We start from the raw sequence: 23,249 nt of genomic DNA on the forward strand, positions 1-23,249 counted from the left end.
TCTCCCTGCTCCCTATGAATATATCCATTAGCCTGCCAATGTGTAAATTGTTTTCACCTGCACTGCAGGCAGACTGGCGGCCGGTGTCACCACGATTTCCTATGCATGAGCTTTCTAATCAGTTCCGAAGGAAAACACGATTCCCCCGGCTTCATGTGAAAAAGACCTGCACAATCTGCAATCAATATGCATGTAGCATTATTGGGATATTGGGGGGACGATTGTGACAGGGTTCATTATAAAAGCAGCTTGCCTGGTGAAACTGCAATGGCTTAATGTAGAGACTCAGGGCTGTGGCTGATCCTCTCTGGCTTGGGCCTCGCAGATGGGGGTTCAAATTGTGAGTCCCCCATATCATTCGAAATTGAAGGATAATCTGACCCCAGGAGACAAAACACACGGAAGTACGATTTCTGGTGGTGGTGTCAATCAGGTGTGACCCTTAGCTGGTGAAAGGCATGTGCTCCCTTGCTCAAACAAATTAAGGCTGCATGTTGATGAGATGCCACCTGACCTGTGTGCGTGTGTTTCGTCTCACCCCCCCAAAAGATGGGGTGAAAATGTCAAAAAGACAGTCTTGAATTAGGCAATATTGTTCATGCACACGTATTGCCTTGTGGGATTAATGGACAAACCATCCTAATAGCTGTAAAGGAGAGCAGAGCAAGTCAAAATGTAAAGAAAAACAAAAATTATTTGAAAAAACAAAATTTCAAAGACTACTGTATTTTAATTCCAAGTAGTATGAAACTAAGTAGTAAAGCAGAAATGCTCAGATTATGACTAGAAACTTCTGTTCGAGGACTGTTATAGTAACACAAAGTTTACTTTCTCTTCTGAGAATTCAATGGAAATAAAAAAAGCAATATTTCTGTTTCTCATTGTACACTCATATGCTGAACCAGTGGCTGAAGAAAACAGGAAGTTAAAAAACCAAATACTTGCACCATTCACAAGAGCAAACATCATGACATGTGGCATGTCTACACAGAGGCCAAATCACACCTATCTTTATCTACACCAGAGTGTCTATCAGTAGGTAGCTGTCCCTCACCTTTGTGTGTGTCTGAGCCACACACTGTCACCATATCCACCAGTGTCAACAATGACGCTGCAGTCAGCTGTCACTCAAACTTCCAAGCATGGTGTCTGTCCAAATGTACTGACATGCTGTCACGTACCTCTCCCCCATTTGGTTCACCCGACTGCTGCCTTGCAGATGTGGAATAAATCCACGGGACACAGTCCGATGCTTCACGTCAAGTAAAAACACAGAAGCAACAGAAGCATAGTTTGGTGATTTGTTTTTCCATGTGCATTTATAAAGCCTCCTATACATTTCCCAGACATTTTTGCAAAAAGAATCCTGTTTACTGGAAACAAAACATGAAAGTGCATGACGTCTGAAATAGTCTTATCCACTTACATACTTGCAAGTTTTATTGGAAGCATTTATTCCCACTTCTAGCACCTTCCATTGCAAGATGTGACACTCGTAAAGGGTTACCAGATGGAGCAGTGACAAGAATACATTTCAGATGCGTTGGCATACAGAGAGCTGGTGAGGGGCTCCTGCTATCTGCTGACTCTACCTCTCTGACCTCAACCGGTGGCACTACCCTCCTCTCCTCATGAGCACTTAAGTTACGATTGCTTAGTGCAGAAAAAGCAAGCTGTCATTTTTTTTCCTGTACTCTGCTATATGAGATGTGCTATGTACATTTTATTGGGATTTGTAACACAATACAAATGATTCTTTAAAGAGGGAAAAGCACCATTTGGTGCTATATACGTTAAATATCATGGCTATTAATATTGGTTGAACCCTTTTATAATCTCATCTACAGAGAAGGATTCCTTCTGAAAATTTTAAAAGGTTCAATCACACTACCTGTATAGACATTCAGAGAAAAGTTGATTATTCTGGGTTCCAAAAAGAGCAGACTTTTCCCAATCAGTACAGTGCACCAGTTTAAGTAGCTGTAGGTATGGTAACAGTGTTTATTTGGTTTGACTTCCTTTCAGCATGGATGCAGAGACCAGAAGTGAAGCATGGCTTCAAGACATTTAGAACACAGTACAAAATATTGGTCTCGAGTCTGCTGGGACCAGAACTATTACCTTTACAGGGAGCCTCATTAAGTCCACACATAAGTTTGTTGCACTGTAACAGGTATTTACACCTAAGAAAAATACTGAAAAAAGAACACCAAAACAAAATCACAAATATTCAACTTAAAATAAATGCAGTGAAAAGTACAATTTACATTCACATTTATTCATTCAGCAGACATTTTTCCTCAAAGAGACTATAGCACGCCGGGGCGGACGCAGAGGGGGGAGGGGAGAGGGAAGGAGTCGCACATCTGGGGCTAATAACGAACCCTATTTCTGCCCCTGTACCCGACAGCGAGGGAGAAAGATGGACAAGGAGACTTAGAACACGTACACCGAGCATGAGACAGTGACTACCTCACCCAGCCCTGAACAAACCCAAAGATCCCCCGCCATATCAGTTCCCGGTTCCCCCCTTTCCTCCCCTTCCTTCCTGGTGATCCAGTGTCCTGTCGGTCTGTCTCAAAGGACCAATGTACAGACACAAGAGTACACACCTGAGGTCTCTGGTGTCTTGCGTCACAGAGACTTATAATGAATGTTGTGCAATATAGCTTTTCGCCAAAGGTTACTTAGAATGCAAGATACACTGCAGTACACTACACTACCTACAGTCACTCATTCATCTATACACCAGAGCAACACACTCTCACACTCTCTTTAACACACACAGAAGTCAATTTAGAATAACCAATACGCTTGAAACACACACCTTTTGGATTGTGGGAGGAAACCCGAGCACCCAGAAGAAACTCATGCAAACATGGGGAGAACAAACAACTGTTCATACAAATGCCACACAGACAAATTCAGCTGCAGCTTATCCTCAGTGACAATTGCTAAATAGCAATTTCCTGTTTCACCCACTTTCCAGGTCTATTCACCATTCAGTATGTTTCACATTAAGCTATTCTCTAGTAGTTAGATGTAAACGGCTGGCAACTTACTTCATTTTGAGAAGGTTGCCGTACACTGTGCATGTTCAGATTATCATAACAATAGACAGAATCTTAGTTAACGGAACATATTAGTGTAAGTTCTGTATACTGCCAAATGTGAATCACAGGGATGCATTCAAAAAAATTATTATGTTAATTATTAAATCAATGCCCAGTTAACAGATAATGGCCAAACATGTTTACTATCAAAAGGCTTTATTTCCAATGTTTATTTTCTGCATTTCCCTATTAATGGCCTGCTAAGGGCTTTCACACTTACATGTTATCAGGCAGACTTCAGGGAAAGGCCATCGTCTTTTTCACCTCATGCTTTTAACAGAGTGCTTTCAATTCAGATCAATTTAGCACAATTAAACTGCTTTACATCCACTGGAGCATGTTTTAGTGGAGCATCAGAAATTATTCTTTACAATTAGGTACGATGAAAAGATCCACCGTTGGGAGTCCTTTGTTTTCAAATTAAATTTAAACCTCTCCCATTCATACTCTAGAAAAAGAGGCACGATCAATCTCTGTAAGGACTCCCTCATTTGGAATCATCATCATCTTTGGATCATCCAGCAAAAATCTAAATTAGCAGCAATTAATGTTCACCTGTAGTGTTGGCTCAGTGTGATGACATATGTTTCTGAGACACCGCCATGCCCAATTCCTCCCAAAATCTTAGCCTTTGAGGGTTAGATTTCGGAAAGTCACCCTCATCAACATCCACTCCATATTACTTTATTAACTTTACTTGCCATGAAATTGCAAAAAATTGGATTTTGTACCTTTTTATCCACTTGACAGCACTTAACTAATTGCTTTTACCCCCCCCTCCCCCTACACCAGACTGTACACGAACTGTTTATATATTACTTTCAGAATGATGAGGGCTATAGTGTCCATCGTTCCATTTACATAGAAGAACTAAATTCCCTTCTGACCTGAATTTAAACATCAAACATTCACTTATGAAGCAAACAGGTTTATGAAATAATGCACCCATGCATGCTAAGGTGGATTACTTAGTACTGGATCAGAGGAAGGGGCAATCAGACTTCCTTTCTTGGTGCCTATCAGTCTCCTTGGTCACCAATCAATCTCCCTGGTCACCACTATCCAGGCAAGTTAGGTTAATAATCAGAGAGCACTTTTCAGCTTCAAGGTTGGTTGACTGGACGGACGGACGGACGGACGGACGGAAGAACATAGCTCTTTTATGGATGTTACAAATTTTAATTATTTAATTAAACAAAAGAATAAAGCTTTTCAATATACAATTATTGATATTACAGAGTCATAAAATACATATTACGTATTCATAAAATGAAGGCTTTTCATGCAGGTTTACACTAAAGTTGGATATCCAAAGTTGGTCTGAAGGAATAATTTTCTAATTATTCAATTGCTAGTGTTCTAAATTACAATTTATTAATTACATGAATATAATTTAAACAGAATATGTAACAAATAAGGTGAAAAAGTACAATTTTTTTTATATTTGGCAACATTAAAGAAAACACATAACCTATTTCTAACAAATTCTATTTTCCCTAAAAAATTTTTCCCCACTGTGTACTATGCAGATGATAATTAAGGGAAAACTGTAATTTATATTTAAATATTTTTCCCTTCAGGAAATTGGAATGTTGCTGGAAACTGAGTGTTTCTGTATATCTGCTTATATCTTTTGAAATAATATGAATGGCAATTTGTCAAAACAAGATACACTTCCATTCACAAAATAGATTACACCCTACTCTATGGTGAAAGCAAAGGCCATCATCACTTCTGAGTATCACAGGGATGCATGTGATGTGCAAGACATGTGACCACATCTTTCATAACAGTTCTTAAACATATTAAGGCCATTCCTTAAACAGAAACTTTAGATAATTTCTCTTAAGCAATGTTATATTGCATAAGTAAATTTTAATTTGAGAAAAGGTGCTGCATTGATGTGTGAGCCTAGAAAACAGCACTGGCATATCTCAAGTTGGTGACACTGTTTATTTTCTATTTATTAATGAACGTAAAATAATTAAATGAAACAATGCAATCGGATGGATCCCATCCTCTGACCTTTCCAGGACCCCAGCAGTGAAATTATCCTCCAACTCACTCTCCTGCTATCTCTCCATTACCTCCAAAGTATTGCCTTTCAGCACTCTGCAACGCAAACAAAAAGATCAGCAACAATATCAATTAAACATGCAGGAGGGGATTCATTCCACAACAAATAGTCCCACAGAGGGATGGTGAATGGGGGTGATTAGCATGTGAAAAGGAGAGCAAAACTCTGCAGTTGAACAGCTAAAGAGCAATTTGATGGGGCTGGGATAAGGGAAATTGCTTGATTAGGGTCTGCCTATGGAAGGGGGGGGGGTTGACAATTAAAGCACCTCAGCTGTGGAGCATGGCAGGCAGGAGGAGTGTGACACACTAGCAGTCAAAACATGACATTAGGGCTGACAACGCTGACCTTCTGTAATGCAAAGCAGCTCTCATGGATGTTGCCGCACTTATGAAAAATGAGCAAGAAGTCAGTGAGCTACACCTCTGTCGGACCCTACAGAAACTCAACTTTATCACGGCTGATATTGGCAATATGTCAATTACAAGATGCACAAACAAGAGGTGTGTGATTTGTCCCATTGTACCAATGAATGCAAATCCTGTGCTCTTGGTCAGGAAAATTGCACTCAGCAAAAAACAACACACAATTCCTCTCACCTTGTCATAAATGTGGAGAAAGCCACATCTGTAAAAGACTGCATGGGCACAATTTCTGCTGGAGTACTGGATAAGAGGTTAATAACAAATTCATTGCCTACATGGTTTGTGTAACTTTATTGGCTACCTGTACCTTTCACTGTAAGACTTACACATAAAGTTACTTACAATGATATTAGAATAATGGGGGTATACTCAAGTCCATAACATTTCCTCACTTTTATTATTAATGAAGGCATCCAAGAAAAAAAAGACATATTCCAGAGAACAACTAACTTTCACATGGAAAAAAGTAAATCCACAGAGATATGTAATATATATCACCAGTTTATTATTAGGTTGTAAAAATTGTATGGTTTCTACACACTGCCTAAATTATTACCATTTTTATATAAAAATGTGACTACTGTCATACACAGGTGTGTCTATAAACAGCAAACAAAAACCTGCTCCAGACAAGAGTTGATGTGGTTCCATCTGCCCTTGAAGTAAGGGAATTTACATAATAGTGAACAGCTGGCAATGAGAGCAAATAGCAGCTATATATCACCTTGCTACAGAACCATGGATCTGCAAGTTTTCTAGCAATGAGAGCACAGTGAATGTGGCCTCCTCTAGCTATCCAAGGACAGCTAATAGAGCGCATTGAAATTAATTAGAGAGTCAATAACAACAGTGAATATAAGTAATTGGTTTTGTCTGCGGCATCTGGTCAATTCAACTCACTTTGATTTTTGAATTAAATGTCTTCATGGTAAAAACTACAATTTTGGCTAATTTCCAAAAAGGGACCCCTGAACAAGAAATATTTGAGAGGTCTATTAGATTTTAACACATGGAGCTGGATGTAGGGCTAACAAAGAATAAGCATATACTGTGCAACTGTGTTGTACAAATACACTTCAAGTATCAAAATGCATTGTATGACAATTCTGTTCACACAAAAAATTTCTTTTTTTTTTTTTATTTGGTTAAATTTGATTTACATGTTATAACTAGGCAATATTATTTTTAGATTAAAGGTTATTTTTAATGAAGCATACATTTAGGAAAACTTTAATATTACAGTTTAGGTATATTAAACAGGTAAAAGCCTGTACTGTTCAGACAGTTTAGTATCACAACTACAGTGAATAGCTGGACTGATTGAACTCTGCTTTCATGTGATTTTACCTGAAGACAATTGCTTTTTCTATTACTAATTATTTTATTTGTTATTAAAATAAACTGAGTTATGGGGATAAGTAGTAAAATTCCTTTCACAACTCAGAGGAACAGTACTGTAACTCTGAGGGTGTTGCAGGCAGACACTTTCAGCTGCATTATATATTTTGTTTCACTTTTTTTAACAGAAAAATGTCTGCCTTAGCATTTACTTATTTAGCAGATTACTAATATTTGGCTGTCAACTAGAGTAATTTTTACTATATCACACACACACACACACACACACATTTTCAGAACCGCTTGTCCCATACGGGGTCGCGGGGAACCGGAGCCTACCCGGTGACACAGGGCGTAAGGCCGGAGGGGGAGGGGACATGCCCAGGACGGGACGCCAGTCCATCGCAAGGCACCCCAAGTGGGACTCGAACCCCAGACCCACCGGAAAGCAGGACTGTGGTCCAACCCACTACGCCACTGCACCCCCTCTTTTACTATATCACTTAAAGATAAGTACCTTCAAACCAGGGGTTGTAAGGCAGATACTCTAATAACTAGTACTTGTTGTGCCAGAGTTTGCTGTCCATCCCTAATATATTCTAACAGCTATTTTTAAAGTGAGAACTGTCACGGAGAAAGGTAAAACAGAGCGAGTAGCACTGACCTGGGCTGTGCATTCAGATGTGGGTTCAAATACAGATCAGTCTGTGTGGACTTTGTACTTCCTGTCTTGCTGTGGGTTTCCTCCGGGTACTCAGGTTTCTTCCCACAGTCCAAAGACAAGCGTTCAAGGTGAACTGGTGTCTCTAAACTGCCTTTGGTGTGTGTGTTACATTGCTTGGCTGTGTAAATGAGTGAATGATTGTGGAGAGTTTAGTTTGTCACCTTGCCACTTAGCCTAATGTTTAAACAGGTAAATCACTGTAAAATGTTTTACCCAACACAGCAGGGCACCTTGGACATAGGTGTCTACTAAATAAAAGACTAAGGCTTATATTAAAAATGAAGGAACTATATAGAAGTTAAAGCCAGGAGGAAAAAATACCTTGTATTTGTGCCGACGCCAAAAAAGAACTGAGAGGAGTCCATGAGAAGTTCTGAGACAGAAGCTACCGAGAGAAAAAGACAAATTCATATTAATAGTTGCACGTTTCACGCAAACATTTTACAAAGAGACGGCAAATTAATAACATAAAATCTGATTATCAGTGACTGCATGTTTTTTTTTCCCTCACTCACTGGCTTACCGCTTAGTTTTAAACTATTATTTGTGAGCACTACAAATAGAGTAACTTAAACGAATTCTTTTAAAATTAAATCAGCTTATTTCAAACAAAAAATGATTAATAATAAATATATTGCAACCGTCTTAAAAGACATGAGGAGAGACACTGCTTTTCCAGCGAAAAGCCAATTGACTGGCGCGTGAAAGGGGCCTTTTTCGCGCCATTCGCTTCGCTCGAAATTTTTAACGTGGTGCAGTCTGGGAAAAAAATAGACTGGTGGTAAACGGCACAGCTTCCAGAGTACCGTATACAAGCAACCGCGCCGCGTGTCGGCCGCTTCGTTCCTAATGATTCGGCGCGGTGCCTTCTGGGAAACGGTTCTCGTGGCAACCGGTGTGGCGTCTCGAACGGCGCGGTCCCGAAGGATGTGCAGAGGCGGTTTATGGCGTTGTTTGATGATCACTACTTGGAGAAAACCGGAGTCCTCCAGGAAAGTCTCTATCAAAGGTAATTTCTAATTTTTTTGCGGAGTACATGAAAGGTTGTGTTTTGTGAAGCTTTACGAGAGCTGTGCGAATTTGCTGAAGAAGTAGGCCGTGTTCGAGACCCCGCTCTCGAGTTGTGCTTGTTGCGGGGTGATGTTGCACCTTCGACGAACTGCTTCGTGCCGTGAGAGTCTCCGAAGCAGTTCGCTGGAAAGTCCTGTTTAGTCCAGCAGCCGAAACGTTTGTTATGCAAAAATTTCGGCCGTGTTGGCGGTTTCTTTCTCTGTAGTATTAAACGTTTCGTCGCATTTTATTCTGTTTTCCCTGACCGCTGACGTGCAAAGTTACTAAACTAAGCTTTCGATTCGTTACCTCCAGAATGCTACACTCCCGATGAATTAAATAAATTTAAAAAAAAAAAAAAAAAAAACACGCGAATGAACGTAAAACTGCGAAGATTATGCTTATATTTCTAACTAAATTAAATAAGACACTTTGCGCTCGGGACGGGTCCTTCTTGACAGCGGGCAAAAATTTAATTTTTAAAAATCTGGGGGGGGGGGAAACCCAGAAATCATTTGCAAATTTAAAAAACAGTTTAAATTAAAAACGTGTCTCTTATAAATAAGGGACACTTTACACCCATCATTGACCTTTCCTTTGGAGAAAAAAATACAGCGCACAATAAAATTAAAATAGGGAAAGTATTAGTTATTGTCGTATATGTACAATTTCAAAGAGTGTCTCAGAAAACAATAACATACCGTTAAAAGACACGTGACTCATTGACAGTGAGAAGAGGAGACTGGAGCTGGAGAGAGAGCTCTTCACATATCACACCTCTGAGAAACACAGGTAAGTTGTCACCTGTTCTATCAATCTCTCTCATATCTGGCAGCAGCAATAAATATAACCACCATAAACAATACAGCATTCTCTTGTTGCACTTGCACTATATGTAGTTACATTATGAGAGATGTTTTGTTTATTTCACTGATGTTTGTGGCTTTTTTTTTGGACACCAGTGTTTTGCTATTAATATTATTTGAAGTCACATGTGAGTATATTCATACCTGGCGGTTTTGTCGGGTGGTAGTGATTTAGTATACCGCTGATAGGTGAATAATTGGCTCATTTTAGCAGCATTTGGGGCTTTCCGCTCCATTTTTCCAACTACGTGTCCATATGTTGTGTGGAAGACACTTGACCTTCAGGAACTTTTGTTTTAAAACAATTAGTGAAGTAACTTTCAGAAATGATGTTTGCATCTCATTAAATGTTGATATGATGGTACTTGGTATAAGTGCTTTGAAACCTTTGTTTTTTTTGTATTAAATGATATGCATGTTAGTTTCCATTAGTTACTGTTAGTTTCCCATCCCTGGTGTAAACAAACATTTCAAGTGTTGCTGGGCAAGTGAATGTGATTTTTTTTCCACTGTTGTTACAGGTCAATATGAATCAGCTTGCGTTTCATGGATACAAAGGAACCGTAGAACTATTATCTAAATATTTGGGAAACGATTATCTTTGTGCTCTTTGCAGTGTTCTTTTAAACTCGCCGTGGCTGTTTTGCATTGAAATGAAAAATGGGAGGATAATATCGCTGCTCTGGATTTGTTTTGTTTCCCCCCAACTAGGGCGATTTTTAAAAAAAAAAAAATCTTTTTTTTTTTTCCCCCCTGTGTCTCTCATTGCTGTTAGCGCTCGAGTAAACAATGCCAAGCTGTGCGGTTACCTGAAGAACATATGTGAAAGAGAGAAGCAGGCTAAAAAAAGAAACCTCCAGCTGCTGAAAGATGCAGAGTACGTGCAGTTGTGTGTGGGAGCATCCCCCCTAGATCACAGTACACTCCACCAAAAACAGGTAGTGTGGCAGTGTTTGTGTCAGTGTTGCACTGTTGTTTTCACTGCTGCCACAAAGAACACGCATGCTGATAATAGACTTTTCTCCTTTTCTAATTAGTAATCGTAGTTCATGCTTAAATTACATCTCCTTTCTCTATCCTGCTGTTTTTATCACCTTTTTAAGTTGAGCACCATTACATATTTATGTTTCTTTCATAAAGACTGTAGTGGTGTAATTTTATTAGGAGGTACTGTACAAGAAATGGAACATAAGCTATCAAAACTAGATGTAATCATTTTATCTGTATAGAATTTGTGTGTGTGTAACGTAAAAGAAGAGGAGCAAGATATTCTAAAGACGCTATAAAGGTCGTAGAAGGGAGTCACGCAGCATCCGATTTGAATGACGGCGACTGAAATCCAGTGGTTTACCAGGCATTTCTAGCTGCACCTTATGTTGATGCGAAACATAACTATACGCCACTGTACTACAGTGTTTACTGAACCTTTTTGTGGTAACATATACAGATGCTGTTTGTAGCTTTTTATAATCTGCTCATTGTTCGGCAGATGCATGTATGACAACTTATGTACTGCTGTGAGCATAGAGCAGAAATCGCAGAATAATTTTAAACATGAATTTTTCACATAATTTATAATTCCTAGAGGTTTGCAGTATTTTCTAATCTTGGTTTTCACTGATGCTCAGCTTTATGTGACCGTTTATCTATGTACTGCTTTGATTTTGAGAACTCTACAGTTATAATCTGTTTTTTGAAATTATAATATAGTTGGGCAGCTTAGTTTGCATGCAGTTAAAATCACTTCTGTATCTTTCAGCAGAGTTCTGGAAGAATTTACACTTGTTTGCCTTGTTTAACAACGGCAAGCACTTCTTTAATGGCTCCAAGCAAAGCGAAAGAACAGATGGAGGAAAGCAATTGTCATGCTGATCATACGCTACAGCTGAGTCAGATCACTTATCCTTTAAAACTGAACAACAGTGCTCAAAAGCTTAGTATCAAATTAACAGAATCGGTTGATTATTCCCTGCCAAAGTAATTGCCCAATATTGAGACACTGAAGTGCTTTAGAGATGAAGTTTTTTTTTTTTTTTTTAAATTTAAATTCTTTCCCCAAGGAGTTGCTTAATGTTTGTGTTAGTTGTTTTTTTTTTTTTTTCCCTTTTCTTGTTCTATTTAGCTAGTATAATTTTCTTTCAACTGTTTCATCTCAAGAGATAAAAATATGAAAATTACACATCATACATTTTAAGAAAATGAACAGCTGGACTAGTGAAAATGGAACTGGGAGCCTACCTGTCATATTATGTCATGTGCTCAATTGTCCAAGTCACCATTAGAAAGAAAGAAAAACTGTTGTTTAAAAAAAAAAAAAAAGAGAGAAGTATTTTTATGATTAATATTTATACAGAAGATTTTCAGCAAGACGGTATCATTACATGCCAGTGGCTTTATCGAAATTTATTTGTGTTACTGTTAGCATATAATGTCATTGTCACTGGTAAGATAGCGCATACTGATATCTTAAAGTGACATGTTAATAAAAGAATGAATAAATGTATATTTGTGGGTAGCAGGTATTGTCTTGCAGGAACGGCACGGTTTGTTGGAGTTAATCCTGCTCTTCTTAACAGCACCAGTAGACTGTTTAATTGGAGTTTGGATTAAGGCAGTCAATGTGGCTATTTAGATAATTGATTAAAACAGTTGGCAGTGAAAGTGAGGGATGCTCACTGGGAATACCCATGTGCCACTGACTCTTATCTGAAGGCGCTCAAGATTTTATTATTGTCAGTGCGTTTGCTCCGCCTGGTAAATGCTTATGCTCTGTTTGTTTTTGCAACTTTGATAAATCTATTCATTGTTTAGTTTTTTTTCATTAATATCTATCCTGTGTTTTCATCATAGATTAAAATACTGCTGTTACATCCTTTTTTAACTATTTGACCCCCCCCCCCCCGCTGTAATTGCATGTACCTGCTTGATTAATGCAAATCTTATTAAACATAATTATTGTATTATGGATTAAAAGTGAAACAGGTGAACAACATGGTTTTGTGTTAGAAATGTATGGATTATTTTGTGAAATGTATAGATTTATGTAGAATGTGAAATAAATGAATTTCTAATTTGAGTGTGTTCATAATTACATGCAGGTTGAATGCTGGAATAAAATGACACGGCTTTCAGCACTGAGGAAAAGTGAAAAAGCGTCAAGTGCAGAAAGTGTTTCCAAGGTAAATTTGACATGATGGTCAGCAGGAAGTACGAAGTGTTTGAAATGGAAGAGAAATTAATCTCCTGTATCTGTTAATCTGCTTTATGATCACACTACATGTGTCGGGTAATAGTATTAATGATACTGTGACATTTAATTTCCAGCAGTCATTTAAAAAATGATTTTTATAATTATCTCTGAAAAAAATCTAAGGAGCATTTGTGATCTTTTATATGTTGAATGGAGGAAATGTAGTATTATATTGAGTGCATCATATAGTGCATAAAATTACGTATTTGGAAGGTCTCTTGTGGTAATGGCTTCCCCCCCGATCAGAAATTTATTGAAATGAACCTGTTAGCCTCATAGGTTCTCATTATTATTGTGTCAGTTTATTCTGAACTCTGGAGACCAGAATTAAAGGTTCTTTTACGGTGAGATGATGGTTTGCCTCATTTTAGATTTAAAAGGAAAAAAGTATGTTTTTAAAGGGTGATGCATTTCCCCAGCGGGGTCAGGGGGCATGTCATCCTCGTAGCCTTATTGTGTGGAAATGAACGGCAAAGGTAGGAGTGACCAGTCTGGTTGACCGCAGCTTTATTTTTCACTCCCCGTGTTTCCAGAGTCGCAATAAACAAAAGTAGCTGCAATGGAGAGCGGACCGCGTGGGGGCCGCGCGTTTAGCCATGTATCCGCAATAATGCAGGTGTGTAATCCTGCCTGGTGCATCTGTACAAATGATGTAGTTCAAGCCCATGGCTGCTTATTCCATCACTTAAAGCAGTTAAAGCTCCTTTAGATGAAATGTGTGAGGCATCTCGTAATAAGTTGGAGCATGCTGTCTAGAGCAGTCACTTGTGACTGTGTGCAGAAACCCCCCTCAGCTTGCAGATATTGTAATGAGCAAAATGGTTCCATCGCTCCATTATGCATACAAGGCATTGCTGCCAGTGTGCATGTCCCTCAGGCTGCGGCATTCATTAAGGGAGGCTTACCGGGCCGAAAGCTGGAAACAGATGATAACGGGATATGATTTTCATATTTAATACATTCCTTGGAAGAGCACGCGTGTGCCGCAGATTGATAGAAGAATCAATTGCTACTTTAGTGAAACACTTTCTACTTTGCCCTGCAGCTACCGATGGAATCACTCAGCCAAGAAATTAACTTTTCCTCCTTTTACCTACTTTGTGGATCTGCTGGGCAGGCTGCTTGGTTTACAGTGAATGTTATTAAGCAGCTAACTGTTTGGTATTTAAGACTCTTATCAGAAAAGAAACAGAAGCTATGCTTTTTGTTATTATGCTGGGTGGAAGGTTTTCAGGCCCCCCGCCCACCCCCTGCCTGGTGCCATAACAGACATAAATCAGAAGTTGCGCCAAGGATTGTTAGTAAGATTAAAAGTTAAAGCATTGATCTTAAAACATTCTGCTGAAAGGAGGTTTAGAAATGAAATCCAACCTTGACCTAAATAAACTGTATGCATCTTTTAATGGGGAAAAGTGATACTTGCTGAGAGTGAAGGTGGATTTTTAAAAGGAGCACTATAACGTGAAACGTCAGCGCTGAATGTGAGCAGATATTCACTGCACAAAAAGGTGTTGATCTGCAACTTAATGGGCAAACTAGATAGTCAGGGAAGGGAAATGAATGAATAAGACTGACATTACTGTAACAATATGTCATTGCCCACACCTTTTCATGTAATTAAGATAGTTTTCCAGTTCGTTTTTCATTTTAAAGCAAACAGAAAAGAATGTATTTGAAATGAGAATTTATTCACTTAGTCTTTTTTGTCAGATTCCGTTGTGTTCTTTCAACTGAAACCATAACGCAGAGTATAACATGGAAATATAAAAACATGCGTGATGGGATCCAAACCATTTAAACTCTTTTGGAGTCATTTACTTGCTGCGCGACCATATAAGTCATTGAAATGTCAGTCGGGTTGAAATGTTTCCCTTTTCCCTCCTTTCAGGGAAATGTGGTGTTGCGCCCACCTCCAGATACATCTTCCATACATTATATGAAAGACCTGTTCCAGCCTGCTGCAGTCTTCATGGGTTGCCAGACCTCCGCCGGCTCCATCGCTGAGCCTCTGGCTTTCAGTACCCAGCTTTCCCAGCCACCGGGACCTCTTCCCAGGCAGATGCCGTCTTCATCAGAGCCGTGGGGACACGATGTTGTAAGCCTTTCCAGATTTCTGAGGCAAGATGCCTATGCCAGGCCGGGTTCTTCCAGCTTTGTTTTAACTGGGAGTGATTCAACCACTCGTCAGGGTGCAAGTGAGAAAAACGAGAGTGCTGCACCTTTAGTGTTGACGAACCCGGTGCCGCACCAAAGCATCGAGGCTTTCATACCTCACGTGTCCTCGAAGGTATCTCAGGATAAGGAGGAACCCCAGTCCATGGCTAAACACCAAGAAGCTCTTGATGTGAATGATCCTGTAAAGGTCTCTTCGATATCTGAAATCAACAAAGAAAATTCCAGAAGCATTCCTCAAATCCTGTCACATCAGAATGGATTTGAGAAACTTGACGAATATACAGGTTTGTCTGGTTGTTCAGTTTCATGCTTTGCTAGGAGTATTTGTCAGCACTTCCCCTTGCTCTACTGTGTATCTGCTTTATAGGTGGTGTTCCCATCATGAAATTTGCAGTAACATGCAGTGACTTCTGTTTTTATTACCCCCCAGAAAGCGCCAGTGGCGCAAGCAGCCCTGGTGTGATCACTGGGAATGCTGCCGATGCCAGCAGCGAGCTTCCTCTGTCCCACACTGAAGATAAAGGCCCTGCTGTATATCCTGGGGGCCGCACACCGGAATCTCCAATTCCACCTGTGACCTCAGAGAGGGAGATGTGCGATACCCCCAGCATCACTGCACATGTCGGTACTGGCACAAAAAAGGCAGGATCGCAGGGCACAGAAGCGTTGCAGGGTTGCAGCGAAGGCTTTTGGCAGGATGCCGCACAGCTGGAAACATCTGCAGAGCAGTGAGTGGTGACTTTCTTAACTTTTGTTTGGCTGTCCTTTTGGTCCACCTTTGTTACAAAGTATTACATTATTATCTTACAACACTATCTGGTTGTCCTGAAGGTTTTGGGTCCGAGGTGGTGGAAAGACTTTCCTCTCTCACTCAGAGCTGCTGAATCCTTCTCAGTATTCAGGAAGACACATCTCTTCTGAACCCTATATCATCTTCTGATTTCTTATCTGCACCATGAACTTTCAGTACCTGATGTGTTTTAAAAAAATATTCTCTATCAATTCCATTAGTATAAGGTGTGCCGGGAAAAAAAATGGTGGCATTCGACCTATTGACTCTACTTTGAGAATCCCGTGTCTGCATTTATGTCTCTCCATATGTTAGTGGAATGTACCTTTGTTTATTCTGAGCAGTATGTTGCTTTGGTAAAAATATAAATGTAAGTATTATGTTGGGAATTACTTTATACTATGAATAAATAATCACTTTACACAACTAAACTAGTACAATTAAGCAATGTTTATTCTAAGTGGTACATGCAGTTTACCCTCCTGCATGGGCAATGTTGCCATTACCTATGAATTTATCATTTAAAAGTCGTAGTTCTTTGGCATCAGAGGCTGTACTGTCTTATCTTACTGCCTTCTTTAATAGGCCTTCTGCATTTTCAAGGTACTTTAACTAGCTTACCCAAAGCTTACTGCCCTGGTGTTTGGGCACTTGTATATCTTACATATAAAGGCTTTTTTTTTTTCTTTACTCCTGAGCTTCTCATCTTCTGCTTGAATAGGCTGCAGGTCATGAGCGATTTGGCAGAGACTATCTACATGTGGATTAAGTGCATCTTCAGGGGCTGAATTTTGTGGTTTTGATTGTGCTTGCCACCCCGGAAAGGGATAGGATTGTATTGGATGTGTATAATTTTAAGATGTTTATAAGGGAGCATTTCACTTTGTTCCCTTTTGCATGTATTGAGTATGAATTATGCGGTAAAATATTTTGGTATTTTAGAAATACACAGACCGAAGCATTTTCTCCCTTTGATTTATTTCTAATTTCATTCATGGTCTTAGGGCAGCAGGCAATGTAATGGTTAGAGCTGCAACTTTGCAATCAGAATTGTCTGGGTTCAAGTCCCTGCACCCACTGTAGTACCCTTGATCAATGTACCATGAATTGATATGGTATAAGTTATCTAGCTGTATAAATTGGTAAATCTTGAAGTAGGTTATTATGCAAAGTTAACATTGTATGATCTTTTGGTGAAACGTGTCACATATGATAAATAACAAAGCTAGTAGATGTGTTAAACTTTTAGGTGTTATGTTTTTGCTTTTACAAATCAGGGGTATTTATTGATGAGCTAAATATGTATAAATTGTTTTGAGATCCTTTGGCAGAGAGGCATGCTTTTTATGGCTGTTTTCTCCCCTCCCAGTCTCCACCCAACCACACTAAATACCTTCTGCTCCACCCCTTTCCCCCCTTTCCCCCGATTCTCCACCCATTCTCCCTGGCCTTTCAGGGCCTCGCATGAAATCATATTCTTCTATCCTTTCAGATCTGCAGTAATTCAGGCAGAAGCTCGTGATTTAATATCGCAGTGGATTTCCTATATTTTATTTATTTTTTTAATAGAAAATTAACAATTGAGCCAGACACATTTATTTTAAGATAAAACATTTTTATTTTTGACAAACAGCCTTGTCTGCTTAAATGTGAAAATGTGACCTTTGAGAGACTTCTTTGGGAGAGCGCGGCACTCGCCATTGTTAGCGTGGAGCAGGGATGCGGGGAGGGGGCGGGGGTTGGGGGAGTCGGGGGGCTTTGATGTAAAGCCTCCCGGCTTCGCTGTACGTGTTCCGTTGCGCAAGGTCAAGGTTAGTGTTTATATCGCTCTTCCCATTCAGCTTGCAGGAATCAAAACAAGGCCGCGCGACTCATTAAATTATTCCATTATAATTCCTTGCGGCGTGACCTGGGTGAGGAAGCTCTAAAGCGCCCCGCATGTTCTTCGGCCCCCTTTCAACAAGGGCCCGAGTTTGTGCTTTCAAACAGGTTGGCCTGTACACCCATTCAGCCTCGGTCTGTCCCCGCGCCTTTATTGGAGATGCATAGTTTTGACTAGTAACATTATGTGACTGTTTAATGGAACTGAAATATAGGAATGACCCCCCTACTCCTTATCATATTTTTAATGTGTGCTGGAACATAATCTTGCAGAAATTATTTCTTTAACTTGTATGTTTTAAAATGAATGGATTTTGTTACTTGATGGCTTAGAATAGTACGTTTTGTGTTGCTGTACTGCATTTACTATCCTGTTGTATTTTATGCCTCGTCTTACATCCTTCAAATTCTCAGTTTACTATTTTTGTAAATTGTCCTTATTTTATTTCAGTGGTAGGGTTCTTTCCTTTGCCTATTAAAATGCAATTCATTGAATCAGAAGATTAGCCTGGTGCTCTTAAAAATGTTTTTTTATTGAGTACTTTATCGGTAGGATTCAGAAGTGTAGCCAGATTCTTAATTGTTAGTCATCTCTGTTTTTACCTCTTAACATACAGCATGGTACAGTAATGCTGTGTTAGTGTGCACATTTTCTGGGTTGTGACATGATCACTGCTTCCAAAAGGCCTCTATTTTTTACCTGTTTGAATAATTGTCGTCTGTAGACTTTTCAAGTGATACTTTTGCTCATAGGGAACGGGACAGGTACAAAATAATACTGAAATTACTGCAAGATTACTGTATTACGGTTTTAGTTTGCCTCCTGTAAACCTTCAGGACAAAAAAACGTGAGGAGGGGGAGGGACCTCGAACCACCGCCGTATACCTTTTGTGACCGTTTTTTTCCCCTTAAAAGGAAGGACGGCCATCCTTGCATCTGCAGACACGTCGACGAACGCGAGGAACAAAATGCGCAAAGTGACAGGAAATGTGTGGTCAGAGTGTGTGCGGTGAGGGCGCCGGTGGCTCGGGCCTGCCACACACAACACATTCACGTTTTAAAGGTCCCTTTTGAAGAGCAATGACAAATAAAGTGGAGAGAAAGATGATGACTATTTCAAGGCCCACAGTGAGGGGAAAAAAGGCAGAGCTTTTGCCCATGCTACTTCAGCTGCATTGAAGAGGACTTAGCGCAGATGGATTGTGCACTACAGAATGTCATGGATATAATTCAAGCTGCCAGCTTAATCAGGATGTTACCAGGAAACAACCTGCAAAAGAGAAGGACCAATTGTTTGCTGACCTCTGACCTCTCGGGCCCATTATAGATTGTCATAAATTCTTTTTTGCCTTTTATGTTGGGGGGCTCAGGATCTCCTCTGGGTTTTGTGGGGAATTCAATGAGGGCCACCCAGCGCGTAATACTCGAGAAAGACAGAGGTTCACAAAATACATGCATTAGGCATATATTTTCCATTTTAGAATTGTCAATGAGCAGATTAAAGGTATAAACCTGCCCCCCCCCCCTCCCCGTCGCTGTTTTAGGGAAGCCGTGGTACCCGGCGTTCGCAGATACTGAAAGTTGCCTTTTTGCGCAAAACTGGGAGGGAGGGAAGAACTGAATGTGTACAAATACCTTTCGAATGTTTATAGGTGGACATGATTCACACTCGTGAAACAGAGGATGTGGAAGGTCCTGCAGATTTTGTCCATCATCTGTCTTATTAATGTACAGTACATTCATTTCCTGTAGTGTACATAACATCATCATTTAAATAGTGTAGTATAGGTTGACTCAAGGGTGGAAACTTCTCTGAAGTCAATGTTTTGGGAATTGGAGACAATGTGTTGTTTCATGTACAAATTTTTGGCTCTCACGTTTTCTTTGTATTAAAAATTTTCGTCAGCTAAATGAAATGACAAATGACATGATGCGTGTAACAAAGAATTGACTTTTTCTTGTTTTTAAGGTACCCTCTGAATGTACCGTTAATACTCTGGTGACAAAACTGAAAAGTCCCCCCCCTCATGTATGCTACTTTCATCTTTTGTCATGGTAATTTTGGCACCATGCAATTTTGTCTCATTGTGAATGGATGTAAAACATGACACAACTGCAGCTATTTATAACTGAAGGATCCTGGCCTCCCAGCCCTTTAATACCACATTCTGATATTGGCAATACCAACACGCAGAAGCAGGGTTGAATCTTACCCTATCTAGCGTGTGTTCTCAAGTTCATGTAGGAAAACAGCCCAGCAACACATCTCTGTAAGGGGAATTTTATGTACATAGCACCCCTTTGGTTGGGCTCTTTTTGCTCCAATTAAATTTGCAGACTTTAAGCATGTTATCCTCCCTGGCCTTTGACATTGTAAGAACTTGTTCCTTAACCCTCCTCTCGAGTGGTGCTATTATTTACTTACTAGTCATCCTATTCCGGGAACAGATAAACTCTCAGTGGCGTTATTTAATGGTAAAGCAGATTATGGTTTACTATTATGTCGACAGTCTGCGCAGTGCTGAATGATCTGTGTTTCGCATACTTTTCTCATGCGTGCATTCACACTCAATGAGATAACTTGTCTCAGCCAAGCGTCAGAGGTGCTCGATGTGCCTTGATGCGTCAGATAATGAAAACGGACACATGGCTGTCCACATGAACTTAGGATCTGGAGCCGTCATTATTTTGCCTTTTAGTGCATTGTGCTCTTATGTGAATAATAGTAGTACTGTGTGAAGGTGCGTTCCGTTGGACCGCTGAAAACCCGACCGAGTCTCACAGTCACTTGGATTGACTTTCGGAAAAACGCTGTTTGACGACAAGATGGAAAGTGTGGGAAAATAAGGAGAAGTCAGTCTGCTTTCTGGGTTTAGGGCTCTACTCTTTCAACCTGTGCTGGAATAAATGCTGTTCATAATTGCTATTAAAAATGATTGTCTTCCCATGTGTTTTTGCAGGCTTTCCTTGAAGGGATTCTTTCATTTACTAAACAGCATTGAAGGGAGACTTAATCAAAGGGAAAACAAGCTGTACAAGATCTCATCAGTCAGCAAGGAGAAACTCAACAGTTTGATAAGGTAAGTGTCTCTCTGAAGAGCTTCTTTATGTGCTGTTACAGATATGGCGGTTGTCGACTTTAAGTGTAATGTTATTGTGACAGATGCTTTTTTTCTTCTTCTAAAGGAGGATGCATTTAATTGGCACCTGTGGTACTTCATGCTTTATCCAGCTATGCAGTGGCATAGAAACTGTGCATTGAGATTGAAAAATAATGGTGCGTGATAAGGTCTGGTGCTCGGTTATTGTTAAGCATCTCCATTATTATCTTTAGATGCACTTTCATGTTTTGAACAGCTTTTTTCTATGTTGTTGCCCACTGTACCTTTTTTTTTTTTAATTTGACTTTATGTATTAAAAAAGAAATGTATGAAGCACTATATTGAAAATGAAGATGTTAACAGAGGATTGACATTGCCTTCATTTCTCATTGATGTAGAAGTATTGAGCAACACTGAGGACAACTGCCATTGTGTGGGTGGTGCAGTTAGGACAAGAGAGGAGAAATGTCCTGGGCTGTTGCCTAATTATGTGCTTTTTCCCAGGGCAGAGAGGCAAAGTGCTGGGTGTGTGTGTGTGTGTGTGTATATGTATATGTGTGTGTGCGTGTGTGTGTGTGTGTGTGCGCGCACCCAACAGTTTGGGGAGCCATTCCCGTCGTGGCCTTTACTATGCGTTTTTTTTGTGCAGCAGCTTTTTTTTTTTTTTTTTTGAAGATCAGACCTGACGTGTGCATTGTGAATGGCCGCCTGCGATCAAAATCTTGACCAGCTCGGCCGAGCCCCTGACTCCATGGAGATGGCTGACACGGTACTATATATCCCACAGCCTTTGTAACGGTGAGGCTGCCTTGAATGGAGAGGACCTTGAAGCATGCGGAGCAGTCGTCCTTCACCAGTTTCAGAGGTTGTCATGGAGCATGTCAAAAGGATGCCTATTACGGCGAGATATAGTTAGCGCTCACTGGATGGCCGCCGACGGGAGGAGAATAAGGTATGGCACTCTGTGTTAACTGGAGCCACATTCAGGTTTGTCAGTATTTATTTAAACTGCAGTGGCGCTTTATTATGTTCTCTTGGAACGATATGACATCTATCAGAAGCCCTTTACATCAATAGCTTTTTACTTGCTGGAGGATTTATTAAGGAAGTGCTAATGTCATCAGAGGATCAAGTGTGTGTGACTGCCAGCTGAAATTAAATCTAAAGATGAATATTTTTGCCAAACATTAGAACTGCATACGTTCTTAACTTTGTTTTGGAGGGAGTACTATGTTAAATGTAGAACAACAAAATGTAAATTAAACAGTGGACATGAAACTAAGCTGAAAGGTTGTAAAAAGTTACTTAAACTTCTGAGCATCTGGCTGACTTTATTTTTATGTAACAAAATGTCTGAACATACCGGTCTCTTCTTCTGTTTACCTGGAGATGTTTTCAATCCACGCAGCTCTGTAGTTGTTCCGGTAATAGATAAACCACAATGGTGAGCTTTTGAAATGTGAGGGACAGAGTTCAGTACACAAATCTCGGATTGCTGAAAGGTGAATTACTCTCTTTATTACTCTGAATTACGGAGGTATTCCTGTTTTTATTTTAGTCTCCTGCAAAAGGAAGGAAAATAATGCGCTATTTTTGAATTCTTTGAGCGTAGCATGTTCACGCTGTGGATCAGCTCAAACTGAAAGGTCATTTTGGTGATCTCGCGACAATAACGGTGTACTGTGTGCTGGAAATAAACAACGTGCTCTTTCTCTCGTTGCTTCCCCAATAATGAAGACTCTGTCCTTGGAGGAGCCGCTACAGACCATATTGTCTAGTTGTAATATAACTATTACAATTATTACATCATCAAAAGCTTAGAGTTTGGGTGATAAAAGTTCTGTCATCATCTTGTGTACAGTAAAATACAGTAAAGTTTTCAGATGTATACATTTATAACTAATACTCTTTATATTGTTTCGGCTATGGTTTCTTACCGCAATATGTAATAATTTCATCCATAGCCATATTTTTGGCTTTTTCTACTTGGACTCATGAGCTCCTATACAAAACAAAAAGATTAAAGAACGGATTTAGTGCATAAACTTGTGCAGTATATTTATACTTTCTTGATCATTGGATTATCATGCTAAGCTATAAATACAGGCAAATGTCTGAATACAACATTATTTGTATGAACTTTAAATCCAGTATGAGATTTTAAGGATTCCAGAGGTAATCCCTCCACAGAGAATCATTCGGCGTGTGTGTCATAAGATGGGAAAGAAACTCTTTTTAATGAGGTACATGACTGTGTTGATCCACTTTCACACAAATACCGTTATTAAAATGTTATCCAAACACAGAGAAGAGCATAAAATCAGAGGTTTAGTGGTCTTCGCTGCTAAACGGCACGTGTAAATTGGATTTCAGCAACTCAGTAAGACAAGACATTTGCAATCTCAAGGAAAAGCTCTCAAGTTTAAATCTCTTCTGCTTCCTGGACATTGAGTGGAGT

At 39.7% G+C, this 23,249-nt stretch overlaps 1 protein-coding gene across 3 annotated transcripts in view; it reads left to right on the plus strand.

Moving 5' to 3' along the window:
• The first annotated feature begins 8,568 nt into the window (after positions 1 to 8,568).
• The window catches only part of kiz (kizuna centrosomal protein), a 30,426-nt gene continuing 15,745 nt past the window's right edge, over positions 8,569 to 23,249 (plus strand). The window contains exons 1-9 of one of the 3 annotated variants that reach the window (XM_018753368.2): positions 8,569 to 8,686; positions 9,457 to 9,519; positions 10,369 to 10,531; positions 12,692 to 12,772; positions 14,732 to 14,938; positions 15,131 to 15,302; positions 15,449 to 15,746; positions 20,651 to 20,770; positions 21,579 to 21,743. In XM_018753368.2, the coding sequence (XP_018608884.2) occupies positions 8,622 to 8,686; positions 9,457 to 9,519; positions 10,369 to 10,531; positions 12,692 to 12,772; positions 14,732 to 14,938; positions 15,131 to 15,302; positions 15,449 to 15,746; positions 20,651 to 20,770; positions 21,579 to 21,743 (1,334 nt within the window). In that variant the 5' untranslated portion in view covers positions 8,569 to 8,621. Of the gene's footprint in view, positions 8,687 to 9,456; positions 9,520 to 10,368; positions 10,532 to 12,691; positions 12,773 to 14,731; positions 15,303 to 15,448; positions 15,747 to 20,650; positions 20,771 to 21,578; positions 21,744 to 23,249 lie in introns of all 3 variants that reach the window. The other 2 variants (XM_018753284.2, XM_018753452.2) reach the window with 2 other exon arrangements.

The sequence above is a fragment of the Scleropages formosus genome, chromosome 15, assembly GCF_900964775.1.
Source record: "Scleropages formosus chromosome 15, fSclFor1.1, whole genome shotgun sequence".
In the NCBI taxonomy this organism is placed as follows: Eukaryota; Metazoa; Chordata; class Actinopteri; order Osteoglossiformes; family Osteoglossidae; genus Scleropages; species Scleropages formosus.